Source organism: Mya arenaria, chromosome 2 (genome assembly GCF_026914265.1).
Source record: "Mya arenaria isolate MELC-2E11 chromosome 2, ASM2691426v1".
Lineage (NCBI taxonomy): Eukaryota > Metazoa > Mollusca > Bivalvia > Myida > Myidae > Mya > Mya arenaria.
In genome coordinates, this window is record NC_069123.1 from 63,613,087 (window position 1) to 63,629,438 (window position 16,352).

The 16,352-nt window shown below is 39.0% G+C and overlaps 1 protein-coding gene across 1 annotated transcript; it reads left to right on the top strand.

Moving 5' to 3' along the window:
- Positions 1-322: 322 nt before the first annotated feature.
- Positions 323-2,356, top strand: LOC128243515 (actin-5-like). The gene is made up of 3 exons (XM_052961328.1): positions 323-460; positions 1,065-1,198; positions 1,486-2,356. The coding sequence occupies exons 1-3, from the start codon at positions 323-325 to the stop codon at positions 2,354-2,356; spliced, it is 1,143 nt and encodes a 380-aa protein (XP_052817288.1).
- The last annotated feature ends 13,996 nt before the right edge of the window (positions 2,357-16,352 follow it).

Here is a 16,352-nt window from a genome sequence, read left to right on the forward strand (position 1 = left end):
ACCTCACACAGCGAGCTGCACAGAAAGCTCGATATATCATAACCGTCAGAAAAATTAGTTAAAATAGAACTCTCATCACTAAGCAAAAGTCCAATATTTCTATACATCTTATCGCGAAATATCTCCATAACAAACATAATTCTATGGTGTGAGGTGTTTCCATAGAAATCGATTGTCACGACAGACGCCAAACGGATCGCATTCACTCAATAGGCATATATGTTGTATTTGCCGATAATTTGAATTACCATTAACAGACAATCAACCATTTTATTACTACTAACAAATAATAAAATACTTGTTTTTACTTATTTGGAGAGAAATGTCAGCGTACCTTCATGATGACGAACTGTCGGCGATCGTCATCGATAACGGTTCGGGCATGTGCAAGGTGGGATTCGCGGGAGACGACGCCCCATTGAGTGTATTTCCTAGTATTGTTGGACGACCGAAACATCAGGTATTTACAATGAAAATGTATGCATATGAATGTTTAGCTTTATATTTTCAAGCATTGAGATTGAAGCCGCGAAACCGCAAGACATGGATAAAGCATATTAAATAATAAACGTGTCGTTATGCCGGTCAATTATGGCAGCAACACGCTATCAAGTAAATAACAAATAAAAATCACTTCGGCTATATGTAGGGCTAAGGGATACAACGTTATATGCCATATCGGAATCGAAACATTATAGGTTCTAAACAGGGGGGGGGGGGCACCCAAAGAACATTTTTAGAAAAAAAGGTGAAATCTGGTGCATTCTACACACATTTTTTTTTATATAAACATCAATGTAAAGGTCGCTTGGACAATATTAGGGGCGTATTCCTTGGACTTGTTTTTGATCTAAGCTCTACGTATTGCTCAGATAATTTATATATACAAAACAAGTCATATAAACATTGTATACTGTATTCATAAATTTAATTTATCGCAATGCTCGCTCGCGGATTTTTTCGGCACTTCTGAACACCGCGGTCTGATGCAAAACAGTCAATCCTCTAAGCTTTCCCGGAAGTGACCGAGTGCTGACGATTGATTCCCGACTTCTTTGTTGCAGGATGTGATGCCGGGCGTGGTTCACAGGGACACATACGTGGGTGATGCGGCACAGGCCATGCGAGGCGTGCTCAACCTTCGCTACCCCATCGAACACGGCATTGTAACAGACTGGGACGACATGGAACGCGTGTGGTAGGGCCTATCCCACATATGTTTTGACGCTGTCTCTTATTAATGAACACTGCCATAATGTTGATGATTACCAATAACCGAAATGACCTTATTTAGGATACAGCTTAGTAGGATATGATATTTCTTTGCACAACCATATAACAACATTATATATTGGATTGATGCAAAGTGTTATTTTAGAAACGAAATGCTACGTCTAAGTCATGCGTATCATAGCCTATGCTTACTTGGGCTTAATTTAGATTGTATAAGGTATCCCCTTGTTAAACCTGATGCTTGAATTTCAGGCAACATGCGTATTACGACGAGCTTCGAGTTGACCCCGAAGAACGACCAATACTCGTGACAGAGGCTCCACTGAACCCGAAATCAAACCGCGAAAAAATGTTGGAAATCATGTTTGAAAAGTTTAAGCACCCATGCTTTTACGTCGCCGTACAAGCCGTTTTATCTCTATACTCATCTGGGCGCACCACGGGGATAGTTCTTGATTCCGGTGACGGGGTAACACACACTGTCCCCATCTATGAAGGTTACGCTCTGCCACACGCTATATTGCGTATTGACCTGGCGGGACGCGACCTCACTGAATACCTTATGAAGATACTAACCGAACGTGGATACTCATTTACAACCTCTGCTGAACGAGAAATTGTCCGAGATATCAAAGAAAAACTGTGCTATGTTGCTTTTGACTTTGACGAAGAGATTAAGAAGTCTGTGTATACGGATAGTATTGAGCGAACATATGAATTACCGGATGGAGAAATAATCACAGTAGGCAGCGAGCGTTTCAGATGCCCGGAGGCCATGTTTCAGCCGTCGTTTCTAGGGATGGAGATGCCTGGGCTTCACGAATCCGTGTACAATTCTATAGTCAAATGTGATGTCGATCTTAGGAAAGACTTGTATGCAAACATACTTCTCTCCGGAGGCTCGACGGTATTTACGGACATCGCTGCACGCATGCTTCACGAGGTGTCCTGCATCGCGTCCCGGGGAACCAAGGTGAAGGTGATATCGCCACCCGAGCGAAAGTACTCCGTATGGATCGGCGGCTCCATCCTGGCGTCCCTCTCGTCGTTTTGCCAAGCTTGGATTACAAGCGAGGAGTACAAAGAGAGTGGCCCCGCCATCGTGCATAAAAAATGCTTTTGAATTTTAATGTCTTAAACTATTTGCTATACAAGGTTGCGAAGTAATGTTTTACAAGAATTACCGCATTTTGGAGTACACTGGTTGTTATTATTAGCATGGTACAGGTTAAAGCAGACATCGCTAGTCCAGCCTTACTTGATGCTTGCAGTGTGCTATATCAATTGATACTTTCTGATGTTTACTGACAACACTCATGTCGATTTGCTTAAACTTTATATGGCTTTAGGAAGGCTTTTGTACAATGGTGTAAGCATTCAGATATAGCTATTTTTAACTAGTGAATAAGCACTTCATCGTTTTATATAATTTATGCATAAACTTTTTGTATATGATTTGCACTTTATATTATATAAAACTTGCTATCTCTCTTGGTCTTAGTAACTTAGTAAATAAGTTACTACTACTACTACTACTACTACTACTACTACTACTACTACTACTACTACTACTACTACTACTACTACTACCACTACCACTACTATTACTACAACTACTTCTACATCTTTGAAGTGGCTGAAAACATTTAAAGTGGCTGCCAACTATAAACTGGCAGTCAACAACTGTAAAGTGGCAGCCAAATATAAAGTGGCTGCTGACGGGGGACGGGGGTGACTGCGGCTGCTAGACTTAATGTTGTTGCTGATATAAGAGTGTCTACTGAGGTGGATTTCAATGTTGACGATGACCGACCTCTCAAAAAGACCTTTCCATCGATACTTTGATCGACAAGATCGGCACAGGTACGGTCTAACCACAGCCCTAACCCTTGTAATGGGACGTAAATGTCGAAGATATCTCCGGAACAACGGACGCGGGGAGGTCGGGACTGGTCTTGTCTTTTTCGGGGCATCTATGATCGTACCTAGTGTCAAAAAAGCTGAGCATCCCCGCACGTGCGGAGGATGGGACCAGTATTGCCCTTAAGGGGACCATATTCCCCACAAGATGCAACATGCAACTATCGGGGCGCCTGGGACGTAATTTGGTCACCGGTAACTAACGTCGAAAAGTATCCCCAAAACGCTACTTTTCATAATTTTCAAAATGCTCCGGCAGAGCTTGTTATGGGACGTTAATGTCGAAGATATCTCCGGAACCACGAATTCGGGGAGGTCGGGACCGGCCTTGTGTTTTAGGTCTCTCGGTTCCCTGTGTTACGCGACCATCGGGGCATCTCTGACGTAATTGCGTCACCGTTTCCATTCGCGTACCGGTTTCTAATATACTCTTAAATGGCGCATAACACCTTAAACCGTGGTACCTAGTGTCGAAGATAGTTCAGCATCCCCGCACGTGCAGAGGTTTGGACCAGTATTGCCCAATACCCAATTCCCTACAAGATGCAACCATCGGGGCGCATGGGATGTTGCTTGGCCACCGGTTACTTACGTCGCAAAGTGTCCCCTAAACGCTACTTTTATACTTTTCAACCGGCTCCTGCAGGGCTTGTTATGTGACTTTAATGTCGAAGATATCTTCGGACCAACCAAAGCGGCACGGTCGGGACCGGTATTGCCGTTTAGGTATCTCAATTCCCCACGTGACGCGACTATTGGCGCATCTTTGACGTGCCGCGTCAACGTAACCTAATACGTGCAACCTTTTCGTTTACGCTCAAAATGGCGCGATAATACCGTAATATGGGGCACCTCGTGTCAAAGATAGCTAAGCATCCCTGCACGTGCGGACGTTGGGACCAACTTTGCTGTGTAGGATTTGCTCATACCTACGTGACGCAAATTTTAGTGTGCCTGGGACGTTATTCGGTCACCGGTTTCTAAGGCCGCAAGGTGCGTCCAAAACCGTAGTTTTTCAGAGGTTTTACCATACCTAATAATATAAAGTTATTGCCGACGATATCTCCGGAACCACAAATGTGCAGCGGTCGGGACCGGTATTGCCGTTTAGGTATCTCCATTCCCCACGTGATGCGACCGTCGGCGCATCTCTGACGGGCCGGCGTCAATGTTTCCTAACGCGTGCAATCTTCTCGTTTACGATTAAAATGACGCGAATTTACCTTAAAATGGGGCACCTCGTGTCGAAAATAGCTAAGCATCCCCGCAAATGCGGACGTTTGGACCAATTTTGCTGTGTAGGGTTTGCTCATACCAACGTGGCGCAATTTTTGGTGTGCCTGGGACGTTACTGGTCATCGGTTTCTAAGGCCGCAAAGTGCGTCCAAAACAACAGTTTTTCAGCGGTATTACCACAAGTGTGGAACGGTCGGGACCGGTATTGGCGTTTAGGTATCTTCATTCCCCACGTGACGCGACCATCGGCGCATCTCTGACGTACCGGCGTCAACGTTTCCTAACGCGTGCAACTTGGGGTACCTCGTGTCGAAGATATAGCTAAGCATCCCTGCACGTGCGGGCGTTGGGACCAATTTTGCTGTATAAGGTTTGCTCATACGGTGTGCCTGGGACGTTATTCCGTTACCGGTTTCTAAAAATAAATCAGAATTTAATATAAGAGCTGCCACAGACTGACCTTTCTCTTACGATAGTCAGAGCAAAAGAGGCCTGAATAACCATGTGCTTTGTAGGGGGCGCGCACTGCGGCCAATCAGAACAGTCTACTAAGTTACGTCATGTAATTGCTGGCGATATGGTTGTAGAGCACTATTAATTAGATGTATTACCAAGATACCAATAACGAAAGCTATCCTTAAAGGGATAACTTGAATTACTGTAGTCTACTTTAGTCTCATGAGATAGAAATACTGTGTTTTATGCTCGTGTCTTTCAAATTAAACTCGGTATCCTTCATAAGAACCATTGTTTTCAACATTTATTAATCCTTTTTGGAATATTATAACAATATTATTAATTGTGGTAAATCTTATTTGGGAGTGAATCTTTAAAAGGCGATCGTATAAATAGGAATGATTCAAAAGGAAGAAAAGAGCAACTACAGAAAAACATGCTAGTTCTCCTTTTTATTGAGAAATACAATAGAGAGACAAACCATCAGAAGGAATCAATCACCTGGTTAAACATAGAATAATACACTTTCAACGACGGCTGTAGCACTAATATGGCAAGGTGGATTGTGAATGTAATATAAAAATGATCGTAAACACCTCAAAATGAATTTCACCAAGGATACAACAAACAAACAACATAAAACATATAGAATGTACTCAGGTGCAATGTATATGTATGCCTTTAGTGTACATCCAAAACTCAGAAAATGAAAAAAATAATCTGACACTGAATTGACTAAAAATATTTTTATATTATTTTGTATAGAGATGTGTTTTTTCTGTCCTGAGAGTTTAGCTGGTGAACCTCGCAGTGAAGAGGGACATGGCCAGCACTATGACCAGCAGGGCTTGACTCGACTGTACTGGCATTCCGGCATCTAGAACATGACAGACGTGAAACATAATACTTAACGAGAATTAACTTATTCCGTTCGATTTCGGCTTTTAACAATAACATACACAAATTCTCATTCGTGTTTTACTAATTCATCATCGCCAATTTCTGAAGGCCATATGATGTTAAAACAAGATGTTTTTTTTCTTTTTCTTTTTTGTTACTATTTTATTTATTAACATATAGTGTATCTTTGAAACATATTAATCAATACGAGTATATTGACGTACGGCTGGTGAATGGTGAGATGCCCATGGCGTCTGTCTGTTCCTGTGTCATGTAGGACCGCTGCATGTTCGTTGTCGCCTGTACCTGTACAGCAGTGAGGTCAGACAACTGGCTAGCCGTAAACTCCTGCAATAAACAATGCATATTTGTACATAAGATGATAATGACGTTGATGAGAAGAAACTAATAAATGTATAAGGTATCCCATGAACTGATGTGTTGAGATCAAAAACTAATAAAGACCTTAAGTATAGAAGAAGAAGATTTTATTAACTATAAGCTTACAGCCCATCAGTTACATATAATATAAACATGTACAGTATATAAACATTTCCGATAGAACAACTTTCAAAATCAATCATAATGTATAAACAAAGTAAAGTTATATCACATTTGCTTTAAATACTGAAAAATAGTTAGTGGAGAAAAGTGTCTAATGTCTAAACTGACGCATTTCAAAGTCCTTATAGACAAAACAACATAGTTTTCTAATAGTAGTTACATTTTCGCTCGAAATCAGTTCGATAAATTTAGGAATATTTGGATTGCGCCAATAATATCGCTTAATGTATAAGGTTCTTAATTCATGATATAAAGGACATTCTAAGAGAAAATGGAATTCATCTTCAAGGGTATTACAAAGTTGGCATTTTCGTTCATTTCTTGGAATTATCTGGGGCTTGTGCCATCTGCCCATTTCTATTTCTAATCTGTGTGATGCTACTCTTAGTCGTGTTAAAGCTGTTCTGAATTTATTGTTTTGTATGGTGTCTAAATATGATAAGTATACTGCTTTTATAAATCACCATCATCATCATCATCAGCATCATCTTTATCATCGGAGTTGTCGTCGGATTCGTCGTCGAAGTCACCACCACATACCTTGAGGTGTAGTGGGTCCATATCGGAGATCACGTGGGGTGCGATGGACTTAAGCTGACTCGTGGTCAGGGACTGGAGCTGCTTCGCCGTCAACCCACCTGTGATAAGGGGTACGTTATTGTCTACCGCATTTGAATTCAAGTGATACAGGTTAAACACATTATCATGTGCAGGATACTTGGGCCTTAAGATAGTTAATGGCAGCAGGCAGTTTCTTTTACAAACAGAAACATGTTAATGGCATTCCGGCTTAACATCGCTTTTCAAATTTCAATATAATTTATTTTTACGTTGATTGGTCAAGTAACGGTTCCAACACACGATCAACTTGCAAATGATTGGCACATAACTTTTCGTAGCATTAGACAATGCTATATAAATATATTTCATTGAAAGAAGTTACCCAATAATCCTTCCATCTCCACGATCATGGCCGGATCCAGACTGCGAGTGTCGTTGTCCAAGTCTTCCATTAAATTTGCCGCGAACGCCTTCAACACCTCCCCTTTACACCTCCCGAACTTTGATAAATGAATCCTATAATAAATATCATTTTGAATTATTTCAAATAACGGGCAAATTGCGAATAATAGGATAAAAACTTCTTTTCTCAAATTTTCGCCGAAGGTCAAATTAAATTACATGTGAATTATTATGTAAGAGAAACACTGTTTTGCAGAGATCACCGAAATCATTTAATTCGCAAACCTAATCACATCCCCGGGTATGTATGTTGGAGACCCTGGCTCAACGCCGCTGGGTTCCGCGCCACATACGAGGCCACCTAGCAGCTCCACTTCCTCGACACGCACCGGTCCGCTGACCTTCCGCTGGGCTACCCAGTGCGAGAAACCCGCAGTTTTCTGTCGAAAAAATTATATTAAACTCACCTGATCAACACAAAACTTTATGCCACAAAATTTTGTCTAGACGACGTATCCTAACCTTGAAACTTTAGTTCTGTAGTTCAATGATGACTGCGTATCCTGAATTATGCTACTGCTCTACAAGAATCTTTGAGGTATTTTTATTTTTAGTTTATATTGCACAATATCGAATCGGAAAATTCAATATTTGGTTTGTGCACATTTTTAAAAAAAAAGAAAAAACCTTTTAATAACAATCCAAACCTTTTCATGCGTCTTAGAGATACATGTATGTGAATTGAGAAAAACAGTTCTTATACCAGTACAAAGACCATTACCATTAGCTTGATTAAGTACACAAAGATGACGGCATACATGTGAATTGGGCAGGTTCCTGACGCCTCCCAGAGTGGCAAGCGTGTCCTCGTCGTTTAGGTCAAGGCTGTTGATGAACTCCGCCCCAAGGCCACTGAGCAACTCCGGAGCCCTCTCCAGCAGGTAATCAGCTTCGGTTCTGTTTGCGTCCATTATCTGTAAAATTTATGAACATATATTTCATATTTAAAAAAATATGTTCTTTTGACATTGATTTTGTCTCTGAACCAATTAGACATGAAACTGTTTCGTCGTTGCAATGATACTTCACATCTGTATTGATTTCAATCATACCGACGATTAAACTGCCTTACCCCGTCCATTCGCATTTTACTGATGACCTCGGATGCCGTTTCCGCTGTCCAGTCTAAAGACCGGAAGAAGTCGAGACACCGGGTCAGCTGGGCTTTGTCAAGTTGCGCAGCCATCGTCGTAGCCGCTTTTCCCAGACGAACAACTTGGTGACATTTATTCTGACCTATGTGTGTAAACAGAGAAGTTGTTCCTTCGTTACACATGTCTAGTATCGTTAAAATGAGGCTTGAATGCGGACACTTAGTATGAATATAAAGGCAAAATAAGAATAAGAAATAATGTCCTGGACGCCATACTTTTATCGTATTAAATATCAGAAGAAATCGCCCATTAATAACAGTTCAATATTTTCAAATTACATATAGGCAAAAAACGTGTACCGAACGTTGATTTCATTGATTGGTGTAGCTTGCGTCCTAGCGCCGTCGTCTTCTCGTGCAGACGGGATGTACCTGACGACGTCATTTCCCGTATAAAACCGCCCTTCCTTCGCTCATCAAACTCCTGACTATGTGCGTCGATGGATGATGAAATATAATCAGAGATAAGGGCAATCTCTCCCTGAAAACAAAAGAGACATTATCATTAGTTTGTTAATATGTCATTTCAAATACACATGGTGTTTTCCTAAAGGGGCGGATCCATGAATAATAATTATAGGGTGGTCCAAGTTGGGGCGCCATTTCGGACCGGCACCCCTTCCACTGAACATAATAGTTTATGGTTTTAATATGGGGTATGCGGATTTGGGGTCCTTCCCCCTCCAAAATATGTTTTTAGTCTTAAATGATGCATTTTGGTGTATTCTATTATTTTATTCATATTTTATTTTATCTCGACATAAAACGTGGATTTGAAAATAGTTGTGGGAAGGCGGGGGACGCAACATCTTACTAACTAGTTTGAAATAGTCTACTGGCAAACGATGTGGTGCGATACAATTACCATACACACCTGACTAAGCTGGTCGACATCGTTCTCATCGAGGTGCAGTAAAAGTGAGCCCATCGTGGATATGTCTTCCCTCGCCTTCAAACGGGACCTATCAATATTTAGATGAATAGATTGCTTCCACACACAGACATACCCACACACGCACGCACGCGAGCACACACAGACACACCCACAAACGCACGCACGCACACACAGACACACCCACACACGCACGCACGCACGCGAGCACACACAGACACACCCACGCACGCACGCACGCGAGCACACACAGACACACCCACACACGCACGCACGCGAGCACACACAGACACACCCACACACGCACGCACGCGAGCACACACAGACACACCCACACACGCACGCACGCGAGCACACACAGACACACGCACGCGCGCACACACACACACACACACACACACACACACACACACAAATAAAACAACTGCCACTCGCCACGAAAAACAGTGTTTTTAACATTATTATTCGTACATCGGAGAGCGTAAAATATATGCAGCAAACAGGATTTGTGTGTGTTTAGAATAGCCATATCGAATAAGCGAACTCCAATCTAAAGGAGGCGTTTCGGGTTTCATTCCCGGATGTGAGCTTGGATTGTGGTCACTAAGCCAGAAAGTGGGATTCCTTTGGGTACTTCGATTTCCCCCATAACACAAGAACATACCCTAGCGAAACACCGTGCCAACGACAGTTATTAATACAATATTGTATTATCTTGTTTCACAGTCGATGTTAAATAAGTATAAACTAATCTAAATGGAAGCTCTGTATGTAAGAAGCGGAAACCGTACATGTTAAGGTCGACCGCCCTCTTGGCGAGCGTCTGTGCCTCCTGCTCCAGGAAGGGACACTTCTCCAATTGTTCAAGGTGAATCTCAACCGCGTCCGCCGTCAGACGTTTGATCTGCGGAGAAATAAAGGGGCCTTTTTGAAAAATTTAAAACATTACAAGCATTGAAATATCTCAGATCATTCAAACTAACTTTATGGATATTTTGAATGACACTGACGGACAGTCGAGTAACACCAAACGCATACTCCAGCTTCATGAACATTTGCAAGTTCAACGAATATAGTTTCATATTTCATTAAAGTCCTCATAATATAAATACAACATTTCCAATATAAAAACGGTTATAAAAAGTATTGCCACTCAAATTGAGTTATAAGACACTATTATCAATCATACAAAATCTAATTGAAATCTTCTATGTAGTAAATACCATCCATACAATGTAGACAATCAGAAAACAAAATGTGATCTATTCCCAGTCAGTTCCTTCAAATAGTATTACGTAAAGGTTTTTATCTAATGATAGTGGACTCTAATAGTATTTAACAAAATTCAGGAAATACATGTATATGAGAATATAAAGTTGAAAATGGTTATTTGAACTTTTATGTGTAACCATATGTTACAATTTTTAGACATAAAGGTTTACGAATCACATATAATGATTATATTTTATATTTTATTTAATATCTAAAAGTAAATAGTACTCTCAATCATCAACCCTGCTTTCACATAGAAATACTACACATAGGGCATATTCTTGACTCGTTTGGAATACTTTCATATTTACCCTTCTCCAATCTTAGAGGGCCACATCTAAACTTTGAGTAGGCTATTCTGTGTTGTAGTGGAACGCATATTGTTACATAAATTTATATTTCATTTATTTTTCCATATAAAAAGCATATATGTTCCGAGTTTGTTTCTACCAACTCCAGAAGAACCATAAATACAATGTAATCTATTTATCCATTTATGCATAAAGATAGCCATGCCTAGCTCAAAAACCTTTTAACAATATGATTTAGATGACATATTTGAGCAAACAAGTGACAGATCGTCTAAATTGAGCTTTATCATTTATATATATATATATATATATATATATTGCCAATTTCTAACATTATCATTTCTCTTATTACAACAATATCTAAATATTTTACAATATCTATACCACTGATGTCCTGCAGACCCTCATTGTTTTACAGAACAGAACAGAACATAAAACAAGTTTATTTCCACACATAACATCACACATATTTACATCAGTGAAGTAGGCTATGGTAGACCATGATCACTTTTCATTAATAAACATTTGCTTGGCAGTTTATATAAGTTTACAACTAATTGAGATTCTTTACAATAACATACATAGTAGCAAACATTTAAACTCTTTTCAGAAATAATATTACGTACGAATGATTTTACAACAATTTATCAGTTGGTACTCAAACATTTAATAATCATGTATCATGTAAAGTTATGAAATTCGTTCTTCGAGCAAATGCTTTATACACGAAAATAGAAAAAAATCCTGAACAAACCAATGATATCAGCAATTATATTGTTTAATACATGTTTGGATAGTTTCCCATACAATACATTATTTGGTTAGTAAAGCCCAACACCCAGAAGGAAACGCATAGCCCTTGTTTGGACAGCTTCTATACGTGTATATGATTTAACACCATTACATGTCCTTTCAAATGGGGAAGTCCCTTTTAATGAAAGGACAAGTTCTCAACAATGTTTGTATAACGGGGTCTACCCACCTGATCCTGGGTGAGTCCACACACCAAGTGACCGAGGTCTAGCAGATGGTCAGCCGTTATCTCACCCTCGGACGCGTCCACTCCACCGGGCTAAAATATCCATGTGTTTATATGTACACTATAGTTAAAGCAATTTATAGAAGACATGGACCGGTGAGTGGTGAGCCCACTTGCTTCTCAACAACCCGTCCTGGACCGGGTTTGATTCCCGTCCAGGGTGCGTGTCTGAGTTGGTTCGGTTAAGTGAGTTTCCTCCGGGTTATCCGATTCCTCCCCTCTCCGGGTTATCCGATTCCTCCCCTCTCCGGGTTATCCGATATCTCCCCTCTCCGACGTTTCGCGTAGCATTGTTCAAACAAAAGTGATTATATAGGTTGAAGTCGACCATATACAGAAATTGTAAACAAAATAAGACACATCGAACGTAGTGAATACATTGTCGGATTTTGTCTTATCAATTACGTGTACTTGGAACAACGGCATGTTCGGGATTCACTTTTGTATGAATTACTGGTTAAATGTTTTAGTTCTAGCTTATTCAAAGTTTTGTATTTGTAAAAATAATGAATAATTATCTTTTAAACCCTGTTTTTCAAGGAAAAGTGGAGCAGCTGCTGTCGTTTCCTGGCCATGATCTTGGTGTGCCGTGACACGCCCATCTCCACTGCCATTACGGGCCGCAACTGCACAGGGAATTTGCTCAGCTCAAACTCAGGACTGAAGTATACGGTACAGAAGTATTAAGATTTTTAGCTCACCTCTCCGCGAATGATATCCCAGGACGGGTTCTGATTTCATCATTTATGACGAAAAAATATCCAACGTTCCATTTAGTTAAGCACTGTTTTGACAATTCAGTGGGTATTACATCAGTGTACGGCTTCAAGTAAAGGAAATACGTTTATCAATGGTTTGGTAAAGCAACAATAAACACTATGTATTCCTTGAAATATTGTGAATGTACTATGATATATATTTTTGTATTACGATGTAAGGATAAAATGAGAAGCCATTGCCAGTCAATACCGAAATAAAGAATTTTATTGACTCAATAATATATATATAATAGTCATTTTATATAACAAATAAGAATTTGTTCAACATACTTTAAATATTGCAAAAATCTCCCAATCTGCTTTATTGTAATGATGTCTGCGTTATCTATCGTGTTTCTGTTCACGATGTCGAAGTATTGGCGAATTTTGTCCGTGATGGCTTCTGTCTGGAATAGAACGTTTTGCCACTCAGGTGTCAGCTTAATAAATTATGTATATTCGGTAATTAATTCTTAATTGTTAAATGTTACTTATAAATTCAGACCTGCATATTCAGGATGTTACATTATGTTCGCAACACCCAAAGCATTCAAACTATGGTTTACGTTAACATCTGAATGTCAGAATATAATACAAACTGAACAAACAAACTTCATGTTATAAGACGCAGACAAAAGTATTCACTATATATACACTAAACTGTTAGATATAGGCACCCCCTACCTGGCTGGAGTCAAGCTCGTCCTCGTATTTCCCAAGTATCTCCATGGTGGTCAGTAGTTCCGTATCCAGCGGCAGCGACCGGATGTCGGCGGCCGTCAGTCCGCGCACCAAGCTTCCCAGGTTGTTCACCGCCTGTGCCGACCACAAGCTAGAAGGTGCTTCTTCCGCGGAAATGGCCAACGCTTCGCGGACATTCGACACAACTGCCATTGCCTTGAATGTGTTTGTTTGGAGAAATTACTTATACGGCAGACAAATTTTAATACAATCACTGTTACTTTTGACATCGAATGTCAAAACATCTACACTTTTTTGTCGTTTTTTTTACAATAACAAGCATTTTCCTTTGCTAACAATTAATAATTCACAGTTGTATTCTAGTTCGAATCAGCTTAGAAACGAAGCCCAACATCCTAATACCTCATGCGATGTTAGTTGAGAGATAACGAGCAAATAAAAATACGAATTCTAGAAAAATATCATTTACAGCATGACTGATGTAAGATTATGCAGCTGCTACATGTATGTTATCACTCAGAGCAATTTTGGATAATTCAATTATACTGTATGAACACAATTATACTTCTGTGTTCTCATTATGCAGAAAAAATCTGCAATCTTCTACTTTTGCTGTATGAGAACACCAGTGACCCTTTAATACGAACTGAAACGTGCAAAACATGTACATACTTATAAAAGGAAACGAATATCTCGTTATAGGAGTTTATGAATGCAGGGTGATTTATTTGAGAAGAAATATAACGCTTTATTCAGCGTCTCCGTAATCACCTATCTCGTAGAAAAACATAAAACATTTGAAGTACTCGTTAGAACAGTGTTTCAGAAACGCCTTCAATAAGGCCATACTAATTATATGTTTAGCACACCAGCCTTTAATTTCAAAATATGCCTACCAAGCAGGAAATATGAAAATAAAGTCGTGTTATTCAACCTCATTCAGCATGCGTTAGGAAACCTATCGGGCATTGTAAAAGAACTACAGTTAAGTTTTCTGTAACAGAATCACGCGGGTTGATGAAAACAGTCGTTGAGAACTGATAAGTTACTTTTTATTAGTCACGGATTTAAATAGAAAAGATTTGCTATCATGAAATATGTAAAATAGTAAGAAAATGCTATCTGAGCAATTACACAAGTATTAAAAAAAAAGAGGTACAAAACCCCTAACATAAAAAAAATCATGTTTACTTTGTAAGACGTGGTTCAATTTGACAAAGAATAAGGTTCAAAATTGCATTTTCGTTATGGTTAGAGGCTTAGTAAAATCGGCATGTTTACATTGTGGTATTTGTTTCATTACAAAGTTTTTATTAGCAATCTAAATACATGTATGAGTAACTTGCATATAGCTATAGGGCTGCATGTTTAGGTTTGTTAAATAACCCGACTTAAGTTGGGTCTATTTGAGGGGTTTCCTTTTAGAGTGTTTTACAATATAATTGCAGACAGGCAGGCAGGCAGGCAGGCGGGCACAAATGAAGGATTAAACAGATGAAGGATGAACTTAAAACTATTGCAAAGCGTTGACACCATCTGTTCCAAGATGGTTTAAATGGTTTATATTATAATTAACCAACTCTTGGTCTACATCTGTGTAATAAGATCTGTTATTCGTGTTTGCTTTTTGAAATTGAAATGCTTACATGGATATGCTATTTCATTTCGTATATCTGAATGCTGACTTTAATCAAAGATGACAGAAAAATATCAGATTACCAAGTACTAATAGTATATCGGTATGAGTTTTGGATAAGTTGACATAAATAATGGACTGTAATGTAATACAACTAAGAAATGTACAAGGCTTTTGTCTCAGAATCCAAGTATTGATAAATTCCTGGAAGCGAACTCGTGCGTCATAAGTTCTCGACGTGTTGCACACTCGAGGATAAATAAATTCATTTTTGCGGATATGCTGCTTTTGTAATGACTTCATGGGAATTTAAGCAAGCTGAAAACGTCGCATTACTCATCTCAGTACGAGGCCAAGTAGTTCTCAAACGCATGAAGGAAAATCTAAATAAATTAGGGTTTATCTTGATGAAATTTTCATCGGCAGTGTTTTTTCATCAATAAATGTTGAATGACCTACTTTCATTTTTTTTTCAAATTTAACGTACTAGTTATGCACAAATAAAAATGAATATATCACTCCACGCCTATATCAAAAGCCAAACAATTCTGAAAAAGTGAAGAGACATTCACCGTTTAGACGTTATTTATGTAATGATGTTCGAAATTTAAACAATTCGACAAATTTAACAATTTTTTTTTTTGCTTAAATGACATGAACATGACCGATATTGAAGTTTCCAAAATATTCAGATCGTGTTGCGGACATGTAAGTCTACTGTGACGTCAGCTTTGTCATGTACCATTTTCTGACTCAGTTTGAATTTAACAACAGCCATGTTGGATTTTACGAATAACAAAACAAACAAGCATTTAGCATGAATTTTAGTTCAAAAATCAAGTGAACTTATTCAGAAGATGTCCATGGAATGATTTACATTATCATATGGATTAATTTTACACTAACCGTGAGTAACATGGAATAAATGACACGGAAAAAGTCATGCAATTCAATCTCGTGGCATGTAATTGCAACATTGCAAACGGAAGTCAAACGGAAATAAAATAGAATTGAATTTAGAATATGCACATACTTATACATGAGCCAAATGTATGAATATGTGCAAAAGCACGAAAACGATCAACACAAGAAAGTGATGATGGTGTAACGGATGTATTGATCAAGTTATTGAAACATTATGATTAAGTAATATTAACATGGTAAGCTCAAATTTACTACAAATTTACTACAAACATTATATGGTTTTATAGCTAAGTTCGCTGGTGTGTGCTGCATCAATAGAAATGATGATAAAAA